A 21704-nucleotide genomic window follows, 5' to 3' on the forward strand; every position below is an offset into this window, starting at 1 on the left:
ATTAAATTTAAGTTGAGTTAGCCGAATTTAAGTTTAAATCGAATTGATTTGAATTTAATAAGTTACTAAAAAATTATTGATAAATTCTTTTTTTATTATTTTTTTAATAATATATGTGTATTTTAAATAATATTATATATATTTATTTTTAATATATAAATAAATATATATTTATATATATTATCATATAATTAAATATTATTTTAATTTTAATTTATTTAATCATATAATAAGGTGGATTAAATTTATATATATATATTTTTTTTTATTTAAAAGAAATAAATATAATTGTAATAATCCCGAATGGGACTAAAATGGCTAATCCACTGTTAACAGTTACAGAAACAATAAAATGACCATGGGAACAACAGAAAGCAGTCGTTTCATATCGTCTTTCCAAACGCAACTGTTTCCTATATTTGTGACGCTTCTCTTTATCTTATCCCTTCCATTTTCTCAATTTTCAAACCCATTTTGTTTATTTTTATTTTTACTCACATTTTTATCTATGCTCTAAAAGTAGACGCATAATTATTGACTTTGACAATCAAACGCATGCATTCCCTATACAGTGACTTTGGTTCTTTCTCCCTGAGTTGAGACTCTTTCATTCTGTAACAGTGTTAGTAAAGTTCCTTTTTTTTTTCTTTAAAGATTTGAGCTTCCTTTGGTTTTCAAAGTGGGTGTCTCTTCACCTTATTTGGGATCTGATGCTGTGACTTGTAATTTTATATGAATGTTTTAATCACACTCTAGTTGCTTGTTTACAACTTAGCTATTTTAATCCTGTGAAAAAAGAAGAAAAGTTTTAATTTTTTTCTCTTTATTCGGTTCAATTTTCCTCGTTTATAATAAAATATTGTGTTAAAGAGGCTTGAACCAGTTTAGATTTATATTTTTAATCTCCCTCGTGACCTGGGGGGCATTTTTTTACTGCAATTTTTGTATTATTTTGGCATTTTCTACTCAGTTGTGATGTCTTCTTTAGGCTGATATAATAATTTTCAATGCTGGATTCTGCTTAATTTATTTGTTTGTATAAACAAATGGTATGCATGAACTGATTGGGTGATACCAAAAATATTGTTTATTTATTTATTATTATTTTTTGTGTATACTGACCCACGTTATGTTTTAATTTCAAGTTTGTTTATTTTTTTTTCCATAGTCCATAATTTGAACTCGCTATGATAACTTTGTTTTAAAGTCAAGTGAACTTGATCGAAGCTCTGAGTATGAATTCAAGTTCAGTTTTGTATTTGCGGTAACGAATGTTTAATTTTCTTACTGATTTTGATTTTTTTTTTTGCATCTTGTTTAGTGTTTAAGGCTTCAGAATTGAAGGCATTGTGATTGTTCATACTTGCTCTGAGGAAAATCATTATTTTTTGCAACAATGGTTCTTGGATTGAGAACAAAGAACCGAAAGCGTATATCGTTGCAAGTTGATTATCTGTTTCGTGTTCAAGAGATTAGACCTTGGCCACCATCGCAGTCGTTAAGATCTGTTCATTCTGTTTTGCTTCAATGGAAAAATGATGATCAGAGTTCAGGGTCCTTAATTTCTGGTGTTGGAGATGGGAAAGTTGAGTTTAGTGAGTCTTTCAGGCTTCAAGTTACTTTATGCCAGGAGGCATCAAAGAAAGGAACGGCCCGTGATATTTTTCAGAAGAACTGCTTAGAATTTTACTTGTATGAAAATGGAAAGGATAAAAGTCAACTCTTGGGATCAGCTGTTATAAACCTCGCTGATTATGGAATTATGAAGGAAGCCATTGCCATTAGCACTCCATTTAACTTCAAGAAAACTTTTAGCAACACAGCACAGCCTGTCCTTTCTCTTATGATTGAGCCATTCTACAAAGATAGCTCCTCTTCATCACCGAAGAGCAGCTTGGTCAAAGAAGTGTCAATGTTGGGTAAGAATGGAACTGGATCTTTTTCTGACTTGATGAATGAAGGAAATCATGAGGAATGTGAGATTGCTTCTTTCACTGATGATGATGACATTTCATCGCATTCATCATTGACTATTCCATCTTCTACTTTTGGGACTACTAGTGGCTCAACTGCTAGAAATTATAAGGTAATGCTTTTCTTATCCTCCTACGAATGCATTACTTTGCAATTTGACATTGTTTTTTTTTGGACAATGGGGCCTGAATGTTTATCATCATGCATCTAGTGCCACAGCACGGTATTGGCTTTCAAATTCTAGCTTGTGGGTTTGACTTGCTGAATATTGGGCCTTTTAGCCAAAATAAAGTATTGAATTGTGGCATTGCTTATTGTTAAGTTTAGCTTTTTCCTTTATTTTGGTTCTAGCCGAATCTTTTGTCAAGATTTTATTTCAGATGTGTAAACATGATGTTTCCTGTATTTGATGTTTCAACCTTATCCATAGATGTAAATATTTTGGTTTTTACCTGGGACAGTACATCATCGTATCATTTGCATGTATGAATTCATGCTATGCACGAGCTTAACTGCAATTGTGGTAGGTCTTATGGGTATTTTCTTTTACATTAGTAACTCTAGTTGTGTAGCTCTAAATAATAAATATCATTATAAACTTGTAGAATGGATCAGACTCAGCAGAGGACAGTCCGGTTAATGGAGAGCCTGCTTTATCCTCAAGTATTGCATCTGCAAAGCAAGAGGTGAATCCAGTGGTTGAAGTCCTTCAAAAAATAAATGGGAGCACAGAATCTTCGTCATCAGCAAGCTTATTCTCTGATTCAGGAAATGTTGTAAATGATCCTGCAGCAAAAGTTGCATCCTCCAATATGTCTATTGAGGCACATGTTAACATGGGACAAATAAGGGTAGAGAACTCTCCAACTGATCTAGAGGGTGGTACAAAATCTCAGAGACATGAAAATAATGGCCTAGAGGCTGCTACAAGTGAGTTATATGTTCATCTTTTGAAGAAAAAAGATAAGAGGTGCCAAGAAAATGGACAGGGCAATCAGATCTTAAAAGTAAAGAAAAATTCCTTAGAGGACAGACTAGTAAGTAAATTACCAGAAGATGCTGCAAAAAATGATGTCAAATTAAGGAGTAACAGTATTGCCAACAGCAGGTTCTCACTTGGAGCACAGAGTGGAACTGTTAGTAATGATAAACTAAAGAATATTAAGTCTGTTCAGTTACGTTATGATTCAGCTGTGGGCTATGGGCAGATCAACGATAGTCAGTACAAATGGAAGGAAATTAATAATGCAAAAGATAAGTATGATGATTGTAAGAGTAATGCACAAAGTACAATGGGAGAAACAGCAAATGGATTTTCCAACATCAAAGTCGAACTGGAATCTAAAATCAAAATGCTTGAGGAAGAATTAAGGGAAGCTGCTGCTCTTGAGATCGGTCTGTATTCAGTCATTGCTGAGCATGGTTGTTCAATAAATAAAGTTCATGTACCAGCACGACGGCTTTCTAGATTCTATCTTTATGCTTGCAAAGCAAGGTCCCAAAGTAAGAGGGCAAGTGCAGCAAGAGCTGCCTTTTCAGGATTAGTTTTGGTTTCAAAAGCATGTGGGAATGATGTTCCAAGGTATGCACTAAACTTTTAGAAACTTAATCTTGAATTCTGGAAATCCAAGTAATTTGCAACCGAAAGGGCTGTCAGATTGTGATATGAAAATTCCCTTTGGTTAAATAAAAATATTAAGATCATCTGCAACATATGTATTCACATCTGTGTTCCTGCATGTAAATTTCATTAAATCTATTCCTTTTCTATAATTCTCCATGATTCATTCCAATGTTCCCTTGACTTTGGCTTACAGGTTGACTTTTTGGTTGTCAAATTCAGTTGTGCTTAGAGCAATTGTCAGTGAGGCAATCAAAAAGTTGCAACTTTCTGATGGACTTTGCACTAAGAATAACAGTGATCGAACTGCTCCTAACAAAGAAGAGAAAGATTGTTCAATTGAAGATTCTGATGATTGGGAGGACCCTCAAACATTTGTAATTGCATTGGAAAAGTTTGAAGCTTGGATCTTTTCCCGAATCATTGAGTCGGTTTGGTGGCAGGTAAAGTCTTTTTTTTTCCCCTCAAACTGTTTCTGTTGTGGCTGTTGGAGCTATCATGGTTTTGGCTTAAATCATAGTCATCAGCAATCAAGCTTAATATACCCTCCTGTTTCACACTCTCCAGACATTCACTCCACATATGCAGTCTGCAGCTGCAAAGGGCTCAGGCTCAAGGAAAACCTCTCGGAAGAGGTATGGATTGGGAGACCAAGAGCAGGGAAATTTGTCTATTGAGCTCTGGAAGAAGGCTTTCAAAGATGCATGTGAACTGCTTTGTCCTATTCGAGCAGGAGGACATGACTGTGGCTGCTTGCCAGTGCTGGCTAAATTGGTTTGTCTGCCTCTTTTAATTTCCTCCCTTGACTCACATTACAAATATTATTTCTTTGCATGATATGTTATATCTTAATGAGCACTACCAATAATGTTTCTTTAAAACATGTTGTTTTCCTTAGAAAGTGATATGGAAGCCCATCCTTACAAGTTCTTTGTGCTTAAGCTTCTATCTTCAAGGTTATGCGTATATATCTGACAGTCCCTTCAAGTTAATCTAATTGTCTGTTATATCATTGAATTTGATACCAGTAGTGCTCATCATCAATGATAGAAATGTTTCTGTGTCCACCTATACCCATGGAATGTCAAAATTCTCCTGAGAATGATACTGATATTTTATTAATAAGACTACATGTTAGCAGTGGAGTCATCAAGAAAGAAAAGTAGAAAAAGTAACCTGTCTTACAGTTCTTATAGAGTCACTATTATCTGATCAAAGCATGGATCTTGGTGAAGTTTTTAGATTGGCATATCTAATTCCACTGTCATGTGCAACATTGTTTCTTTGTAGAGTCTGCTATGACTGTTGATATATGATATTTCCCTTTTTTTCCTTCTTAAAACATGCTTTTTCTGGTATATCATCTGGCTGGCCTCATTCTCGTTTTTCATTTTAACTTGCATCCTCCCCTCGCCATGCTTTCCCATACACAAACACAAGTTAAATTGATTCCCCTCTAAGGTTGGTATGTGTGGATATTGATTCTTGGACCTCTTTCATCAATTCCCCTTGGGCACAACTGGTTTGTACAAATTGTAACTAATGTTTTTATATCTCGAATATATTGTGCAAGCACAGTTACATCTTGTTCCATAGGCTGCTTCACCTGCTTGCATCCTGTCTTTTACTTACAATCCTTCGGAAAACATGCTCTTTGGTATATCTGCTGGTTGATGGTTGTATAATTGCAATATAATATAGTAGCACAGTTGGATCTTTTCAGAATGTTTTGACTTTGTCTTAATTGCTCCCTCTCTTTATCTTCTGTTGCAATTTTCTAATAGATCCTATTATTGCAAAGAATTTAATAAAAATGTGGCTCTTTAGGTAATGGAGCAGCTGGTGGATAGATTGGATGTGGCAATGTTCAACGCTATTCTTCGTGAATCAGCTGAAGAGATGCCAACAGATCCAGTGTCTGATCCCATCAGTGATCCTAAAGTTCTCCCTATTCCAGCTGGGAAATCAAGCTTTGGGGCGGGTGCACAACTGAAAAATGCTGTGAGTCTTGATAATATTTATTAATTTGGTGCTTGTTGAATTGATGAAGATTCGTTATTCCTACCCAATGTGCAAAACTGGTGTCTGTATCTTTATATTTTGAGGGATTGTCTTTTTTTTTCGCTCATTTCATTCACTTTTATGCATTTATTCTTGAACTGTACTGCTGAATTTTTTCTGGCCCTTGCGTAATGACAATGAGATAAAACAAAAGCCTCAAATCTTATCAAATATGTTGTGAACTGTTTGATTTCTCTTGATTAAAAGATCTTGCTCCTCTTGTTTATTTGTTTCTAGATAGGGAGCTGGTCCAGATGGCTTACAGATTTGTTTGGTATTGATGATAATGACCCTCCTGAAAATATGAATGAAATTTCTAATGACATGAGCATGGACAGTGACACATCTTCAAAGGCTTTCCATCTTCTCAATGCATTAAGTGATCTCATGATGCTTCCATCTGAAATGCTGGTGGATAGTTCCACACGGAAAGAGGTGCAATGCTAAAGACTTCAGATTTTCATTCAAATATGATGCAATATATTGAAGAAAACTCCAGTTTTGCCGCGATGGTGTATTTGCTTCCTTGTTTCATGATAAATCTAAATTTCCATTTAATTTTTTTTTTTTGAAGGTATGCCCTACATTTGGTGTGGAAATGATCAAGAGGGTTCTTGACAATTTTGTCCCAGATGATTTTAACCCAACTCCAATTCCACGGGCAGTTTTTGATGCCCTGGATTCTGAGGTTGGCCCTTTCCAAAAAGCACATAATTTTTTTCCCCACTTGCAAGGAACTTCCTTTGCTAATCATTTCTTAATTCTTATTTAGGACCTGGGTGAGGCTGAGGAGGATTCAGTGACAATCTTCCCATGCTCAGCTGCTCCCACAATCTATTCGCCACCTCCTGCAGTTTCACTGATCGGCATTATAGGAGAGTTTAGAAGTCCAGATCTACAGAGTGGGTCAACTGTGCTAAAAAAATCTTACACTAGTGATGACGAGCTTGATGAATTGGACTCACCTGTAACTTCCATTATCATCGACAACTCCCACACTTCTACGACTTCAGCCCCTCCCAACTGGATGCCCAAGGGAAACGGGGGTCGAAAAGTTGTCAGATATCAACTCCTTCAAGAAGTGTGGAAGGAGGGCAAATAATAATGTCAATTTAATCGCACTTTTCAAGCTTTAGTGTTTATATGTTAATATTTTACTTTGTATAGGCGGCCTTTTTGACAATTTTTTGCATTTTCCCATTAGATCCTTACTTATTTCACTGTACATATTAGTTGCTTCTATTGCCGTGCACCTTTTTTCGCATTTTTGCTTGCCATATTCTTGATCTTAGACCATTTGGAATGTTTCTGCGTCCCCAGATGAAACGTGAATCATGCTAGTGAAGGTATTTGGGGATTGCAGGTAGTTCGGAGATGAAAATTTCAAATATAGGATTATTGTTTTGTTGATTTGTATGACACATATTACAAATAAAATATACTTTTTTAGAAAAATGATAACATGAAAATTTAGAATTGTTTTATGTTATCTTTAAGAAAATGACGTGGTAGTCAAATTTTTTTATCTAATAAAAAATATTTTCCCCCTAAAATTTATAACAGCCGTTCATGTTTCCACTATTATTACCACGGGACAATAAACAGTAGCAAACATATTTTGTAATATCGGTTTTACATTCGTGGTACCAATTTGCACATAAAGTTGAATTCTGAATTTCTCTTTATTTATTATGCTGAATATTCATTGAGCGAAAATATAAATTTGTCAGGTTTTGCAGGGCAAGTACAATTTTCTTTTCTTTCTAAATGGTAAGAGTTTCAGGTTCATGAATTGTTTCGTATTTGGGACTCCTTCATTGACAAACTTGGCTTGAATTTCTCAGGAATCAGCAGCAGTAACCAGCAGGATGAATTCCAGGTGCCCGCCCTTGCATACCTGTGGAGTTGTAATCTCATTAATTCTTCACAGAATCTATGCAAGATTACAGGATTTAAACGGGCCATTCGGTTCAATAATCAGAAAATTATCAAGATCAGTCCAAATGGCTAATCCATTTATGCATGCCCTGGAATGTAAATGGTTAGCAATCCTGTACTTTTCTGATTATTTGGTTTTAGCTTTTATGAGCATGGTGGAGACTCTTTTCCCTCCTTCAAAACATGTCTTCAACAAGATTGACAGCCTCATTCAAACTGCAGAAATGCTGCCTGGAAAGTTTGATGATGCTATGAACAAACTTCCTGACCAAATTCCAATTGTAGATTGGGTTCTGATTCAGATCATCTCATGGCTGAATTTTGGGATTTCTATTTTGAAACATTGGGGGTTTGATGATGCAAAGGAAAAGGAGATTGTAATGGATGTTTCTGACAGCAATGAATTGCCATCAGCTGATCAGAAACATCAATCACAAGAAGCTGAAAACGCCACAGGTTTTATGAATATTAAGAAACATGACATGAAGGGCACCTACAAGGAAGTTCTAGAGAAGGGAACCAAAGAAAATGGTGAGAAAGAGAAGGAAAATAACGATGGTGGCACAATGAAAGAGACTCAGAAACATGTGATTGGGGATGAAGAAAATGGATATGTAAAAGTAAGTAAAAGCGAGGAAAACATAACTACAACAAATGATCCTATTCTAGAACTGTTCGAGTCCGGATGGCATGCCAACACACCAACAGAAGGTAAAGAAAATCTGCTGGCAAGTTCATTTTCGTTCATAGGCTGAGATGAACAGATGGTTTTGATTGCCACTGCTTCAAGATTTTGAACGTTCAATGTCAGAATCAGTGTGCATTTGGTGGCCTTTACTGTTTTACCGGGCAGTTAGTTTAATTGTAATATATGTTACAGAACTTGTACATGGAGTTGAAGAGAATCCAATACTGGTTTTGCTTTGTATATATGTGTATTTATATATATGTGAACATATCCCACATTTTACCATATCGAGATCCAAGTAATGAAAGCAGAGGATTAATTTGACTACATAATCCAATATAAGAAGCTCAGGTGGAAACTGAAATTTTGAAAGATAAATTTAGTTGCTGTGAAAGATTTAGATGCATGGCAAGTTCACATTGCGAGAATTTCACTTGTCAAAAGGAGCAAGTTTGAAAGAAATTAGATTTTATCACTAAGAGTGTCTGTGATTTTGTATGGTTGAGTTTGATGCCGGGATCATGGAACAAACGTTTCAAGATAGGAACGACCGTTCCAGCATTAGCAGGGTATTAGCACGGGCGTTCCAGAAGTCGTTCCAGAGGACCATTTTGGGCAGAATGATGAACAGGCAAGCAAACAGGCCCTTTCAGATGTCGTTCTAAGGGCACCAATTTGGGTAGAATGATGAACGGGGGCACGAACGGAACCATTCCATTCTTGAAGGAGCGAGCAACATTACTTTTCCTAGTTTTGGCTAAAGATTGGACGGCCAAGAAAACAGGTGACAGAACGACCAGAAGGGCAATCCAGTATGGCAGTATCTAAATCTTAATGAGATTCAACAGCGATTCATCATATCAATTATTGTCACTTGAATGTTCAATCATCTCCCTTTATTGTTTCGGCACCAGAGTTGACTTGGGTTGTTCTGGCAACCTTTTTTTTTTTTTAAATTTTCCGGTCAGAAGATTGGTTCTTGGTACTAATCATTCATGGAAGAAACTTTTGATGGGAGCTGATGTTAAATTAAAAAGACTTGGTTTACTTAGCTTCTAGTGAAAGCATTTTCCGAGATTTATAAAACCAGGACCTATAACACCCACAAGCAAAGAAAGCAAAATGCTTATAAAATTCAGCTTTCAATTGTCCATATCCTAATCAGTCAGTATGCTTTCTTTTTTCTTTTAACGAAAAAACCCATCTAAGCTGAACCACTTCTTGAGGGCTAAACCAAGTCAGTATACTTTCCATTATAAGCTTGTCGTTAATCGGTGTTTACAAAATTCATATCATTACTTTTTAAAACAATATATTAATCTATATTAAAAACATGTATTGTATCATATGATACGTATATTATATTATACCAAATTTTGTTATACTTTAAAATACGAACTGTTTTCTATCTATAATATATTGTATAATACATTCTATGTGTTTTAAGATACAAATACCCATGCTTATGAAAACTACTTGCAGGGAAAATATCACTGCTTCCCTAGAGAGAATTCAGGTGGCCAGAGCAAACCATTGTCTATGGTTGATGATTCATGTAAATATCAAGGGTCGGAATATTTAGAACAGGTCATTTTGCCAAAACAAAAAACACATAATATAAACAGTAAAAGAGAAGGAAAGAACACGCAATCTATCCTAATTCACCCAAAATGAGACTATTTGAATCCTAAATATACGAAAATAAATACTGTTTTACCTTGATGATCATATTCGAAAACTAAAATTGGAATATCATTTAGTTTCTAGGACATAGAATAAATTTCCAAAAATTTTCACTGAGCGGAAACAAACGGCTGAGCTTTGTATAAGGCGTCCCTTAAGAAGTACAAGGTACTCTGTAATCCTACCCAGAAGTAGATGGCCAGGAAAAAAAAAAAGACAAAATCCATAGATTACAAGGGCTGTACATCTCTACTCTACGAAACCAAAAGAAAAATAAAGTATGCCCCATGGTACGGGACAAAAAGAACTAGAAAAGAAGATACAAGAAAACTTCACAACAGAAGCGCGTTAACATTGAGAAAGTGAGTAGCTCTTATTCCTCTTCCAGAAAAAGCTGAAAGTTCTCCTTGTCTTTCTTCTTGAGACCGATTTAGATAGTGGTTTTGGTTCGGGAGAAGGATCAGGCACAGCAGCAAGTGTTGGTGTGGTCTTTTCGTCAATGTCAACCTGTTGTATAATGCCAACGGGAGGATGATCTCGTTGCCTTTGCTCCCGGAACAACATCAAAAGTTTCTGTGCCTTGTCTCGTCCTCTCGTGGTCCCATTCACCGATATTGACACCAGTGCAGGTATGACACCTTCTTGTAAAACCATTTGACAGCATTCCTCACTCCTATTACACAAAATTAAAAGACATGCAACAGCTTGCTCCTGTTCAATGGGTTCACCAGTGTCTAACACCGTTGCAAGTCCAGCAATTAGACCAGTGGCTGAAAGCATTTCATTTTTTCCTGCTTGACTTGTTGTCAAATTTAGCAAAACAGCCAGGGATTTTTCTGTCCACATTCGGTCACCAGAAATCACTAGGGATTGGAGGGCACTAATAATGCCAGCAGAAAGGAGGCTTGGAACATTGGAAGGGACAGTGGAAAGGTTGAAAAGGGCATGAAGAGCATCCAGCTTGCTTTGTACTTCAGTTTTACCTTTACAAAGCTGAACTAAAAATTGGACAGCCTCACTTGAGCCAATTATGGACTTGGCATCTTCAAAGCAGGAGAGATTCAGATAGACAGCTGTTGCCGATCCATGACAGTTGGGGTTGGAGATCATTTCCTCCAGCAATTGAATTATTCCCGCTGATAACATCAATTCCTTGTTCCTGAAATCACATAATGAATATATAAGCAAACAACTAAAAGTGTAGCGACATCAAATTATTGACATGTCTACACGGTTCACAAGCAGATAAAGAAACAAGACTAAAAGATTCACTAAGTATACGATATGGCTACGTTCTCTCTGCTAACGATGTATTTGGTCTGTCCTTACAAGGTAATAAGGTAATAGGCCACGATGACAGCAAAAAGCAAAGAACATTCTGTTATAATTTCAAAGAGGAGGATTCTCTGATAAATTCTTTATGTAGAGTTCCTAAGCATGAAAAAAGATCTAACTCTTATTATTCATCCCTGTGATCTTTGTTATTCCATTTACACCATTTTCACAACCTCAAACAATAACTAAGGCTGACGGTTACAAGGATAATCATGCTCTTGTCTACAAAATAAAGTTGACAATGAGCGAAGAGAAACAAGGCAAAAGACCAAACTATCTGGAATGCCAGAAAGGAGAACATAGAGTAAAACATGAGCAAGCTTATCATACAAGTGACTACACAAAAGTGCAAGCAGCTTAGTTGAATGATACTCGCAAGAAACATCTAAAGCACTGACTATCATGTCAGCTACAAGCCACATCAATTACTACCAATCCAGCAACCAAGACAGGCAATTAAACTTCAAATCTCAGGAAACATTATACAAAAACACAAACCTGTTATTGTTGACAGCAAGGTTGAAAAGAGCCAGTGCTCCAATTTCTTGAGCACAAGAATCCCTCTGATGCACAGCTGATTCTAGAAACTTCAACAACGCTTCAACAAACCCATTTGCCCCCATGAAAATTCTGGCCTCTTCATCATCCTTCAGCAAGAGCCGTATTTGTTCCACAACATTGCATTTCTTTCTAAAGTCTTCTTCTCCATTCAAGACATTCAGGAATCCTGATATCTTTTGAGCGTATTTTCATACTCTTCTTCCTGTGCATATGCATTTTCAAGTTCACAGAATTCCGACTCCTCGATCGTTCCGCTCTCCTCCATGGGAACAACCTTCACTTCCTTCAACTTGCAAGAACGGACACTTCCAATTGATCTCGAATTAGTTGAGTCAGACTCAGACAAAGCCAGTCTCCAATAGTTAAGATCAAGAGATTCAGGGGGGGCATCAGGAACAGGAACTCCATTTTGTTCACACCAGCTGGCAATCAGACCCTTAACACAGTAATTAGGGGTCAAACAAAGATGAGGCAGCTTTTCTCGAGTCTTTGGACAGGTGTTGTGCCCATCACTGAACCACTTCTCAATGCATAACCTTTCGTATGTTTGTCCAGAAGCAATTATCACTGGATCATACATAAGCTGCAAAGATATTGGACATCTCAATTCTTCTGGTGCAAGAGGCATCTGCTCTGATTTTCTATTGTTTGACCTAAAATTGAAAGAACTAAGTTTTGACAGTTGACGGTCAAAGGCATGCCCTCCTTCCTCAAAGGAACTCTGCACAGTTGGCGAACAAGGTGTCGAACCTTGTGAATCATTGTCATCCATTATCTCACTTCTAAATAACTTCGAGTATTTCCTCATAAGGTGCAAAAGAAATGCCACAATTGATTCTTTCCGCTTGTCTTCCTCTGCACGAGCTCTCTCAATAAGTTTCTTGAGAGCCCTTCTTTCTGTAAGAGATGCTCTGGAAGAAGTAATACCAAGCCTAGTAGCAGCTTGGTGAAACATTTCAAGCTCATTATTGTCATTAGAGTCGTTAAATTTTCTACCCTGCTGGAGTAATGTAATTATATCATCCCCAACTTGCTTCTCTGAAGCATCCAGAGAAAAAACAATGCCCTCAAGTTCATTCACAAGCTCCAAAATCTGGAAATAGTATAACCAAAAATAGGGTTAGTGAAATTTGTAGGGAATTTAAACAAAAATAATTTCTAATAAAAACCACTAAAGTCGCAATCAATAAAGGACATATCCATGATAAATTACAGTAATACATTACGAGAAAGCAGCTCTTTACATGTTGTGTAAGATTTACTTGAATACTTATGAGAGCACTCTTTCTATCAAACTTTCACATTTTCAGTCTTCATTTTAAATTTTCCTTCTCTGTTTTACGGCCCATGACATTCAAGAGAGAAGTTTTGTTCAATGCACTATAATAAAACTGCAAGAAAATTACCTGACACCCAATAGATTGTGGAACAATATCTTCAACACGCCTAAGACTCTCAACAAGAGCACCACGTGCTTTGTCAAATTTTACAAGCACAGAATCCCCAGTTATAGCCTACATGATAAGAAAGGTATCATTAGTACACTTATTATGACAAAATCCCTTCAGTACTTCTAAAAATTGAAGTCCAAATAACTCAAAAAAAAAAAAAAGAAGATAATAATGTATTCATACCAAGTAAAGCTTACTACATTCAGAGCAGTGTTGAAGAATATTCTTGGCCTTCTCAAGTGCTATGTGCAATGAACATAAGGCCTGAATACCAGATTTGCTCCTAGGCCGTGAAGCTTCCAAAGAAGGAAAAATTGACAAGATTTTGCAATAAATTGCGGACAGTTTCTTGCACAGGTTGCCATGTAACTGCATCAGAAACCATTATCAGCAGCAGTCAGAAAAAAAAAAAAAAACTAAAATTCTAGAGCACTTTAGCCAACACTAATGATTTTGTAAACATAGTCAAGGTTAACTGGGTGACTAAATGAGAAACCTGATAATCTAAAGTTTTAGCATTTATACCTTGGCATCACTAGCCGCAAACAGACTTTCTTCAAGCTCAGCTATATCCATAATTCACTTTCACTGCAGAAAACTTAAAAGCAAATTTATATCGTCTGAAATGGAGGAGTGAGTACACGGAATCAGCATAAACAAGAGGTGTTTCTTTTTTTTTTTTTTTTTAAGTCAATTTCTTGCATTAACCAGAAAAGAAAATTGACAACTGCACTCTCAATCATTTCCACCTAATAATCAACCATAAATTACTATAATTCTTTATATTTTCTATTTTTAAATTGCCCAGTTTTCCAATTTTCTTGGAAACCAAACATGAAAATTAAAATAAAAGGAACCGAAAAACATAAAATTACTATATCATTTGAACAATCTCAGAAACGCAACTGATCTGGACATGAGAGAAGGATGGAAACAAATTAAAAACGCAAGATTCGATTTTGACATTTCATCAACCATTAAATTCCGAAAACTTTTTCTTTCATCGAAAACAAACAATAAAAAATGATTTAGACATCTCATCAAGCGGATAATACTCAAGATTCCAAAAATTACCCACCCAATAAAAATTGAAAGGAATCAAATAAAATGATCTTTTCAATCGAAAATGACCTTTTGGGTTGAGAGATCTTAACCGTGAAACGACACAAAAATCACAATCAGCTGCTACCGACAGTCTCGGAAGAAACGATTAAATCTCAAGACTCGAAGTTATACGAAACTATAAAAACATATAAAGAACTGCTCCCAACGCAATGCTCTTTTATACATTAAACCCGAAAAACAGAGGACAACTAAATATAGCCGAAAATTAGAAAATCAAAAGAGAAAACCTAAAATTGAAAGCCAAATCGTACCGGAAATTTTGAGACGGCCCAAGGAGGCTTCATAAAAGAGCATTTACAAAGAATTTTAGAGAAACGAAACGCACCAATCAAGATTAAGAAAATAGTCTTCAATTTACAGTTAGGTTTTGGTTTCAAATTAGTTGCCAATAAAGAGGGAATTTCAAGCAAGGGTCACAAGAAGAAAGATTGGCTTTTGGCTTTCGGGTTTCGGTTTCGGTTTGTTGTTATTGAAAGATGCTGTAAATGTGGAGAGGAGGATTAATGGCTATGCGTTCAAAACTAGCGTGTGTGTTATTTTTACGTGTGAAAAAACAAAATAACTGTGTAACTGGGATGGGACAGGACAGGACAGTTGCAGTATTATTTTGTTATTTTGTTTATTCAGAAATATTTTCTGATTTGGAGGTTTGGAATTTTCGCCGCTCTTGTCTCCGTGGTTCACCGGCCGACGTTTGACGACCTCCTCCTTTGTCGGTACACAGATTTGTCAAGATCTCGTGCAATTACAGAATTGTCCTCCTAGTTATTATATTTTTATCGATAATATTATACGAAACTTGGGGTAACCACAACCCAAAATCTAGTGCACTATAATTTTTTTTGAAGAATTTTGAGCCTCGGAAGTAGGGTTGAATTCGAATCGAGTTTGAGCTTGACTCGATTTATATATGGGTGGCTTGAGTTCAGCTCAAACTTGACTCGAGCTTGGCTCGGCTCGAGTTCGACTTGAGTTTGGTTTGGCTCGGCTCGGCTCAGCTCCTTTTTCGTTATCAAAACGATATCGTTTTTAATATATATTGATCAAAACGACGTCGTTTTATATAAAAAAATTTAAAAAAATATATACCGAATTAACCCAAGTCAGCTCGAGCGCAATCGAGCCGAGCCAAGCTCGAGCTGGCTTGGCTCGAGTCCAGCCCTACTTGGAAGAAAGTGATTGGTCTGATTTTAGGGATCCAACTCTTATCGTCCAAACTTGCTCATCTGAAATACTTGTAGAATATATTAGTTTTGGTCACATTTTACCCTAATATTTATGATCAATTTTGAGTATAAAATTATATTTTATATAGAAAAGTATGAACTTTTGATGTCTGATTATATAATTTTCCAATATCTATATATAGTTTTTGAGATTTGTTTTTCCTATAATTCGAATCATAATAGTATAATTAATGTAAACGTGAATCCGAGTCAAGATAAATTTAAACAAAGGTCAACTTAAAATCATAAAATCTACCTTGAGCTAAAAATAAGGTTGTTAGTGAAGTCGTTGGAGGAGGTTAATAAGGTCATAAAAAATGAAAAAGAATAATCATTGCTAAAGAAGATAAATTTATCAATAACTTATTGAATTCAAACTAACTTGACTCAAATTCGACTTGTTTAAAATGGAAATGGCAATAGGTAAGGGATTGATATCCCTGTCCCCATCCCTCATCATGGGGATGACAAATATTCTCGGTCTTTTGCCCATGAAGAAAATTCCTCTTTCTATCCCCATCTCCGTTTTGTGGGAAAAAATCTCTTCTTTGTACCCTCTAAACACAACATAAATATATTAAGTAATAAAATTAAAATCATTCATTATTTCATATGTCACAAATATCATATATTAATCATTTTAATATATACAACAAAAACATAAATAAATTTGAAAAATATAAAAAATCTAAAACTATAAAAATATGTCAGTATTTTAAGTAAAGATATTAATATAAAATGGTGGAGACGGGGACAGGGATAGGGATAGGGGTAGGGTGTGGATGGAACAGGATACATGTACCTTTGTTTTCAATTATAAGAATTTTTTTTATTTCTGTCTCCTTATCTATTTCTATTAGAAAATCTTCTCTTCGTTAGTATTAGAAGGGGTCAAAAATCCTAAATTTGAATTGAAATTATCAGATCTAATTTGATGTTCAAATTGACCTAATTCAAATCCAAACCCTAAATTAGTGTAAAATTATCCATTCAAGTGTATCATTAAATATTCTTAATAATAATGTTTCATATATTAATAGAACTTATGGTGATAATGACCATTGAACATTTTATATATTGAATTTAATTTTTTATTTATAATATTTGTCAAATCATAACCCAAATAAAGTTAACATAGTACTTTATTAAATACTCTTAAATATAATGTTTCATGCATTAATGGAAGTAAACTTATTGTGATATTGACTATTGCATACAACATTTCGATTTAACTTTAATTATTTTTTCTAATATTAGTCAAATTTGTGAGTATAATGGAAAATAAAAATAGAGGGCATTTTCGTCAGTTTTGCATAAAGCTGATTTCATTGGTTGTTCTATTTGATTACAATAATGGAGATCAGCAGGATTCCACGTGGTCATGTTTTGCACCACAAATTTTAACTCTCAAATAATTACCGACGATTCAGATCCGTTATTCACGGAAAATACTGTAGTTCCCCCCAATCAACGGCCTAAAACATATCCATCAGGCAGACATATCAAAACAAATCACAAAAAAAGCACAGTACTGTAACTAATAATCCATCACATGATTCACCGGGAGCGTCAATGAACGCGCTGAGTGATAGAGTGAGTGATAAACGACACGTTGATGTTCTTTTAACTTTTTGCCCCTCATGTAAACAATCTGTGCAGTACATTCAGGTACGCATAATCATAATCAGCAGAATACACATGGCGGAATTTGGGTGGAGGGTTTTCACATTTAGGCACAAAAGACGGTTTGGTTTCAAAATGGAGGAGGGAAATTGAACTTTGGGTTCATTGATTTTTTCAAATAAATACAAAGTTACTGATTGTGGGCATTTAAGGCATCTTGTCTTGATCTTCACCAACTCTCTGCGGCTAACTGAATAAGGCATAGAATATGGTGCTAGTGTTGACAAATTAAGCTTAGGTTCAAATGCCAAATAGGCCAATTTGTTAATTTTTGCTATTATTTCAAATGTAAAATTGTTTTTTAAATTTTTATTTAAAAAATAATTTATCTTAATTTTAAAATTTTATAATTTCTCATTTAACTCATTTTTAAAAAATTCTTTTTTCACTTTTATTATTTAGAATTTTTAAAAACTTTATATTTTAGAGATAACAATTGCCCTCCTCAAATTTTAAAATATCACACTTACATATTTAAAATTTTATTTTTCTTTTCGATGACCATTCTTTCTGACGATTTTCTCTGACATATCGTCAACCTCACAACCAATAAGCTCTCTCCCTTTATGATAGTTTTTTAATGTGAAAACCATTAAAATCTGATAAAAATCATTAAATATCGCATGGATCTATGCATCGATTGATGTTGCATGAACCTAGTTCACATCTGTGGTATGTCGACTAACACACAAATGTGACATCCAGCGATTTTCGTCAGATTTTGGTGGTTTTCATGTTGAGAAACCAGTAGGGAGGGAGATGATTTACTGATGGTAGGGTTGACGACACATCAAAAGGAATTATTAGAAAGAATGGTTGTTAAAAAATAATAATAATAAAATTTTGGTGGTGTAAGGTATTGTTTTAAAATTTGAGGGGGGTAGTTATTATCTTTAAAAATATAAAAACCCTGGGAACCCTAAATGGTGGGGGTGAAAAAATAATTTTTTAAAATTAAGCTAACTTTTTAAAATTGAGTTACGGAAAAATTCTGAATTTTTAGAATTAAGGTGAGAAATATAGATAAATTATTTCTTTTTAAATAAAAATTTTAGGATGACATCTAATCTAGGTCGAGAACGAATATTTTAATCTTTATTTTTATAAAAAAATATATTTTTTCATTCTCGATCAATATTTTCTCTATTCCTATAAGGATAACAAAGAATTATTGTTCCCTTCCCATAAAAAAAAAATCTCCTCTCTTTTCTCCATTCTGATTCTTATTAAAAAAATAATCAAATATTTATTAAGTGTCGATATATTTATAATAATTCAATTTTTTGATGAGAAATTCAATATTAACAGTTAAGAAGAAATATAAGAGAGGGAATAGCTTGAAGAAAGGATAGATCACGATTTATTTATCCTTATCCTTCATTGCAGGGATTTTATTCACTTTCGTATCCATTCTCACCTCTGTTCCTATTGAGAAAGTTTCTTCAAATAAGTTGAAAACCCAATTTGAAGGGTTGAATTAGTTTCCTTAAAAATGTCCAAATAGAATTCATTATAATATATACTAATGTTCAAAAAATTATATTGAGGTTACTATAATAGATTGACTTGATGTGGTCTATATAATTTAATATAACCTTGGTTTGATCTAATAAGTCAAGAGTCTTCTAGTACAAATTTAGGAATGATCGTGTCTGTCTAGATGAATTTACCTAAACTACAACCTCAAATTCTTGAATAATTAGGATATTAAATTTATAAATAATTGTTGTGGGAGGGAGGCCTTATGCAGCATGAATAACTTAAGGGAAGGAACACTCACATCGAAACCATAAAACCATTAGGATAAGTCCCCCATTGCCATTGGCCACATTCATGCCGGATAGTACATAAATGTCACGTGGGTCAACAATTTGTCTTCATGATTGGCCGTCCAAGTCAGGTTAGGTTTCCCAAGTCAACAACAATTCATGTATTTATTAGGGTGGGTAAAGGTCACACAGATAATAATTTGATTTAATTTCGATTTATTTTTTTATTTTTTTTTTTATAATACTATTTATATTATTAATAAAATTATATTTAGGTTTGAATTAAATGTTATAATTTTAATTTGATTAAAAGATTATTTTCCACTCAAATTTTAGTTTAAAAAGATTTAAAAAAAATCTAAATATTCGTTTATGCAAAATTTTTATTAAAAATATCAATTAGAGTTAAGAATAAAACTATTATTTATTAAAAAAATTTTAAAAATTAAAGTTTTATCACATTTTACTCCTTAAATTTAAAAATTTCATAATTTTTTCTCACCCAACGTTTTCAAATTTTGAAAAATGATCATTTCATCTCCAAAATCGCTAGGTTTTTTTTCTCCCCTCATCGATAACCATCTTCGACAATTGCGATCTCTAAAAACTAGACAAGAGAACTGACGTCATCTCCAGCTAACTATTGTTCCGTCAACGAAAAGACTAGCTAGAGATAGTAGTTGGTGAGAGAAGAAATAAAACCTTGAGATTTCAGGAGTAAAATAATCATTTTTCAAAACTTGAAAACTTTAAACGAGAGAAAATTATGAAATTTCTAAAATTAGAGAATAAAATATAATAAAACTTTATTTTTTAAAAATTTGTTAATAAATGATAATTTTATTTCTAATTCTAATTGATATTTTTAATAAAAATTTTATTATAAATAAATATTAAAATTTTTCAAACACTATAAATATATATATTTTTATATTAAAGTTTGACTTTTTAATTTAAACTCGATTTAATCTCATAGTTCAGGCTTTCCAGCTATAGAGAGATGGGAACTTTTTTTAATTTCATTGCTTCTACTCCACCTCAACTCCTCTTAGAAATACTTGGCAGCCACGGCAACCCATGAATTTTAGAAGTCTTATTGTCAAATAGCCATAAAGACAAGTCAATGACTTACTCAAGATAATATTTTTTTTAATCAAATTATATTATTATATTTATTAAATAATATCAAAGTCACATGATACGGTACATTATTTGGAATAGAAAAATATATATAATTTATTTGAAATTTATAATATTCTTAACAATAAATTTAAATGGAACTTATACTAATTCTTATTTAGAATTGTTTCTATTCAAATTTATTTTTATATATAACGTAAATAGAATAACAAAATGGTAACAAGATTGGTTATGGTTTGCAGGTTGGTGACCATTTAATCAATTTCAATGAGGAGATCAAAAGCAATGAAGAAAGTTTGTTCATAAAATGTAGTTGTTGACCAGGGCAATAAAGCCAGTTAGTTCCCCACTCACTATTCGATAGATAGTGCCCATTATACTCTCTTCACTTTTGAAGAACGCTTTCTACATCACATACTATATAGTAATGGCCAAATGCCCATAAATTAGTTATTTAAAGTATAGTTTTATGTGGTGAGTGACAAATGTTATCTTTATTTATACTGAAATCCTAATTAATTACCCCAAAAAAAATCCAATAAATCTAATCTCTAGTGGGTGCTTCTTTGTCACACTATACTTACTATACAAGATAAGATCACATAAAATATTTTACAATAATAAGGATGATTTATTATCATAATATATTTATTCCACTTATAAATTTGTCACAGTTTTCATATAATATTTTTGGATAATTATGTTTTTATATAAGGGCTTGTTAGTATTGAGAGTAGTTGAGAATGGGATGTATGCGTTGATATGGCAAGAATGCTATGTCAATGTCAAATATTTATACCTAAAACTAGTACCCATAAGACATGGAAGGCTAAGTTGGGAAAAAGCAATTGGCTATATTGACAAATTTATTAGGCGAAGTTGAAATTTCAAATGCCGACATCTTGTACTACGTCTCATCAAAACTTCCATCTGTAATTTTGTCATATTCAGCCTTGATATGCTCCCTTTATAAGTGAAGAAAACGACAGTCAAACTCAAACGCACAACCTTTTGACTTTTTTTCAACCGCAGGTGAATTTGAATTCACCAGCAAACCAAACCCAAACACCCCAATTTTAAAATTGGTTTGAATTTGTTAAGTAAAGGTTAATTGTAACTCGAATTTAATTTAATCATTAAATTTAAAATTTAAAACTTAATTAAAGTTTGTGGTTTAGATTTACCGTTAAAATTTATAAATTATATATACATTAACTATATCTATAATTCAGGAAAGTATATTGATATTAATATCGCCAACCACTCATGCCGCCCAAGAAATATCTACGACAAAATCATTTGAAGGTAGGCCCCGGGCCTAAGTAATTATTTATGAATTTGATTTAGGATTTAATTACCATTATTTGGAAGCAAGTAGCCGTTAATTATTGTATGATTAATCATAATTACCTGTCCCCGGCGCCAAATTTGACTTGTCCTAAAGCCAAT

General features: G+C 33.9%; 3 protein-coding genes across 5 annotated transcripts; 2 read left to right on the plus strand and 1 right to left on the minus strand.

Moving 5' to 3' along the window:
- Nucleotides 1-404: 404 nt before the first annotated feature.
- LOC123212940 lies at nucleotides 405-6920 on the plus strand. Of its 2 annotated transcripts, none has more exons than XM_044632191.1 (9): nucleotides 405-622; nucleotides 1322-2086; nucleotides 2580-3556; nucleotides 3792-4038; nucleotides 4163-4369; nucleotides 5423-5596; nucleotides 5894-6091; nucleotides 6231-6344; nucleotides 6429-6920. In XM_044632191.1, the coding sequence occupies exons 2-9, from the start codon at nucleotides 1397-1399 to the stop codon at nucleotides 6756-6758; spliced, it is 2937 nt and encodes a 978-aa protein (XP_044488126.1). In that variant the 5' UTR covers nucleotides 405-622; nucleotides 1322-1396; the 3' UTR covers nucleotides 6759-6920. The 2 variants fall into 2 exon arrangements, with proteins under 2 accessions (XP_044488126.1, XP_044488127.1); XM_044632192.1 differs by lacking the exon at nucleotides 405-622 and adding an exon at nucleotides 623-679.
- Nucleotides 6921-7066: 146 nt separating this feature from the next.
- Nucleotides 7067-8567, plus strand: LOC123212942. 2 transcript variants are annotated; one of them, XM_044632194.1, is made up of 2 exons: nucleotides 7067-7697; nucleotides 7817-8567. In XM_044632194.1, the coding sequence occupies exons 1-2, from the start codon at nucleotides 7679-7681 to the stop codon at nucleotides 8347-8349; spliced, it is 552 nt and encodes a 183-aa protein (XP_044488129.1). In that variant the 5' UTR covers nucleotides 7067-7678; the 3' UTR covers nucleotides 8350-8567. The 2 variants fall into 2 exon arrangements, with proteins under 2 accessions (XP_044488129.1, XP_044488128.1); XM_044632193.1 differs by having other exon boundaries at nucleotides 7067-7426; nucleotides 7501-8567.
- Nucleotides 8568-10079: 1512 nt separating this feature from the next.
- On the minus strand, nucleotides 10080-14998 carry LOC123214585 (U-box domain-containing protein 45-like). Its single transcript, XM_044634447.1, is given in 6 exon segments — nucleotides 10080-11124; nucleotides 11799-12049; nucleotides 12052-12954; nucleotides 13268-13375; nucleotides 13496-13681; nucleotides 13838-14998. Coding segments are annotated over 6 exon segments (2310 nt in total). The 5' UTR covers nucleotides 13889-14998; the 3' UTR covers nucleotides 10080-10313.
- Nucleotides 14999-21704: the final 6706 nt, after the last annotated feature.

Source organism: Mangifera indica, chromosome 4 (genome assembly GCF_011075055.1).
Source record: "Mangifera indica cultivar Alphonso chromosome 4, CATAS_Mindica_2.1, whole genome shotgun sequence".
NCBI classification, from domain to species: domain Eukaryota; kingdom Viridiplantae; phylum Streptophyta; class Magnoliopsida; order Sapindales; family Anacardiaceae; genus Mangifera; species Mangifera indica.

Excerpts from the sequence above, each read along its gene's own strand:
- LOC123212940 (XM_044632191.1), top strand. The coding sequence starts at position 1,397 with ATGGTTCTTGGATTGAGAACAAAGAACCGAAAGCGTATATCGTTGCAA. Across the intron at positions 5,597-5,893 it reads GTGCACAACTGAAAAATGCT|ATAGGGAGCTGGTCCAGATG; the intron begins GTGAGTCTTGAT and ends ATTTGTTTCTAG. Across the intron at positions 6,345-6,428 it reads TTGATGCCCTGGATTCTGAG|GACCTGGGTGAGGCTGAGGA; the intron begins GTTGGCCCTTTC and ends ATTCTTATTTAG.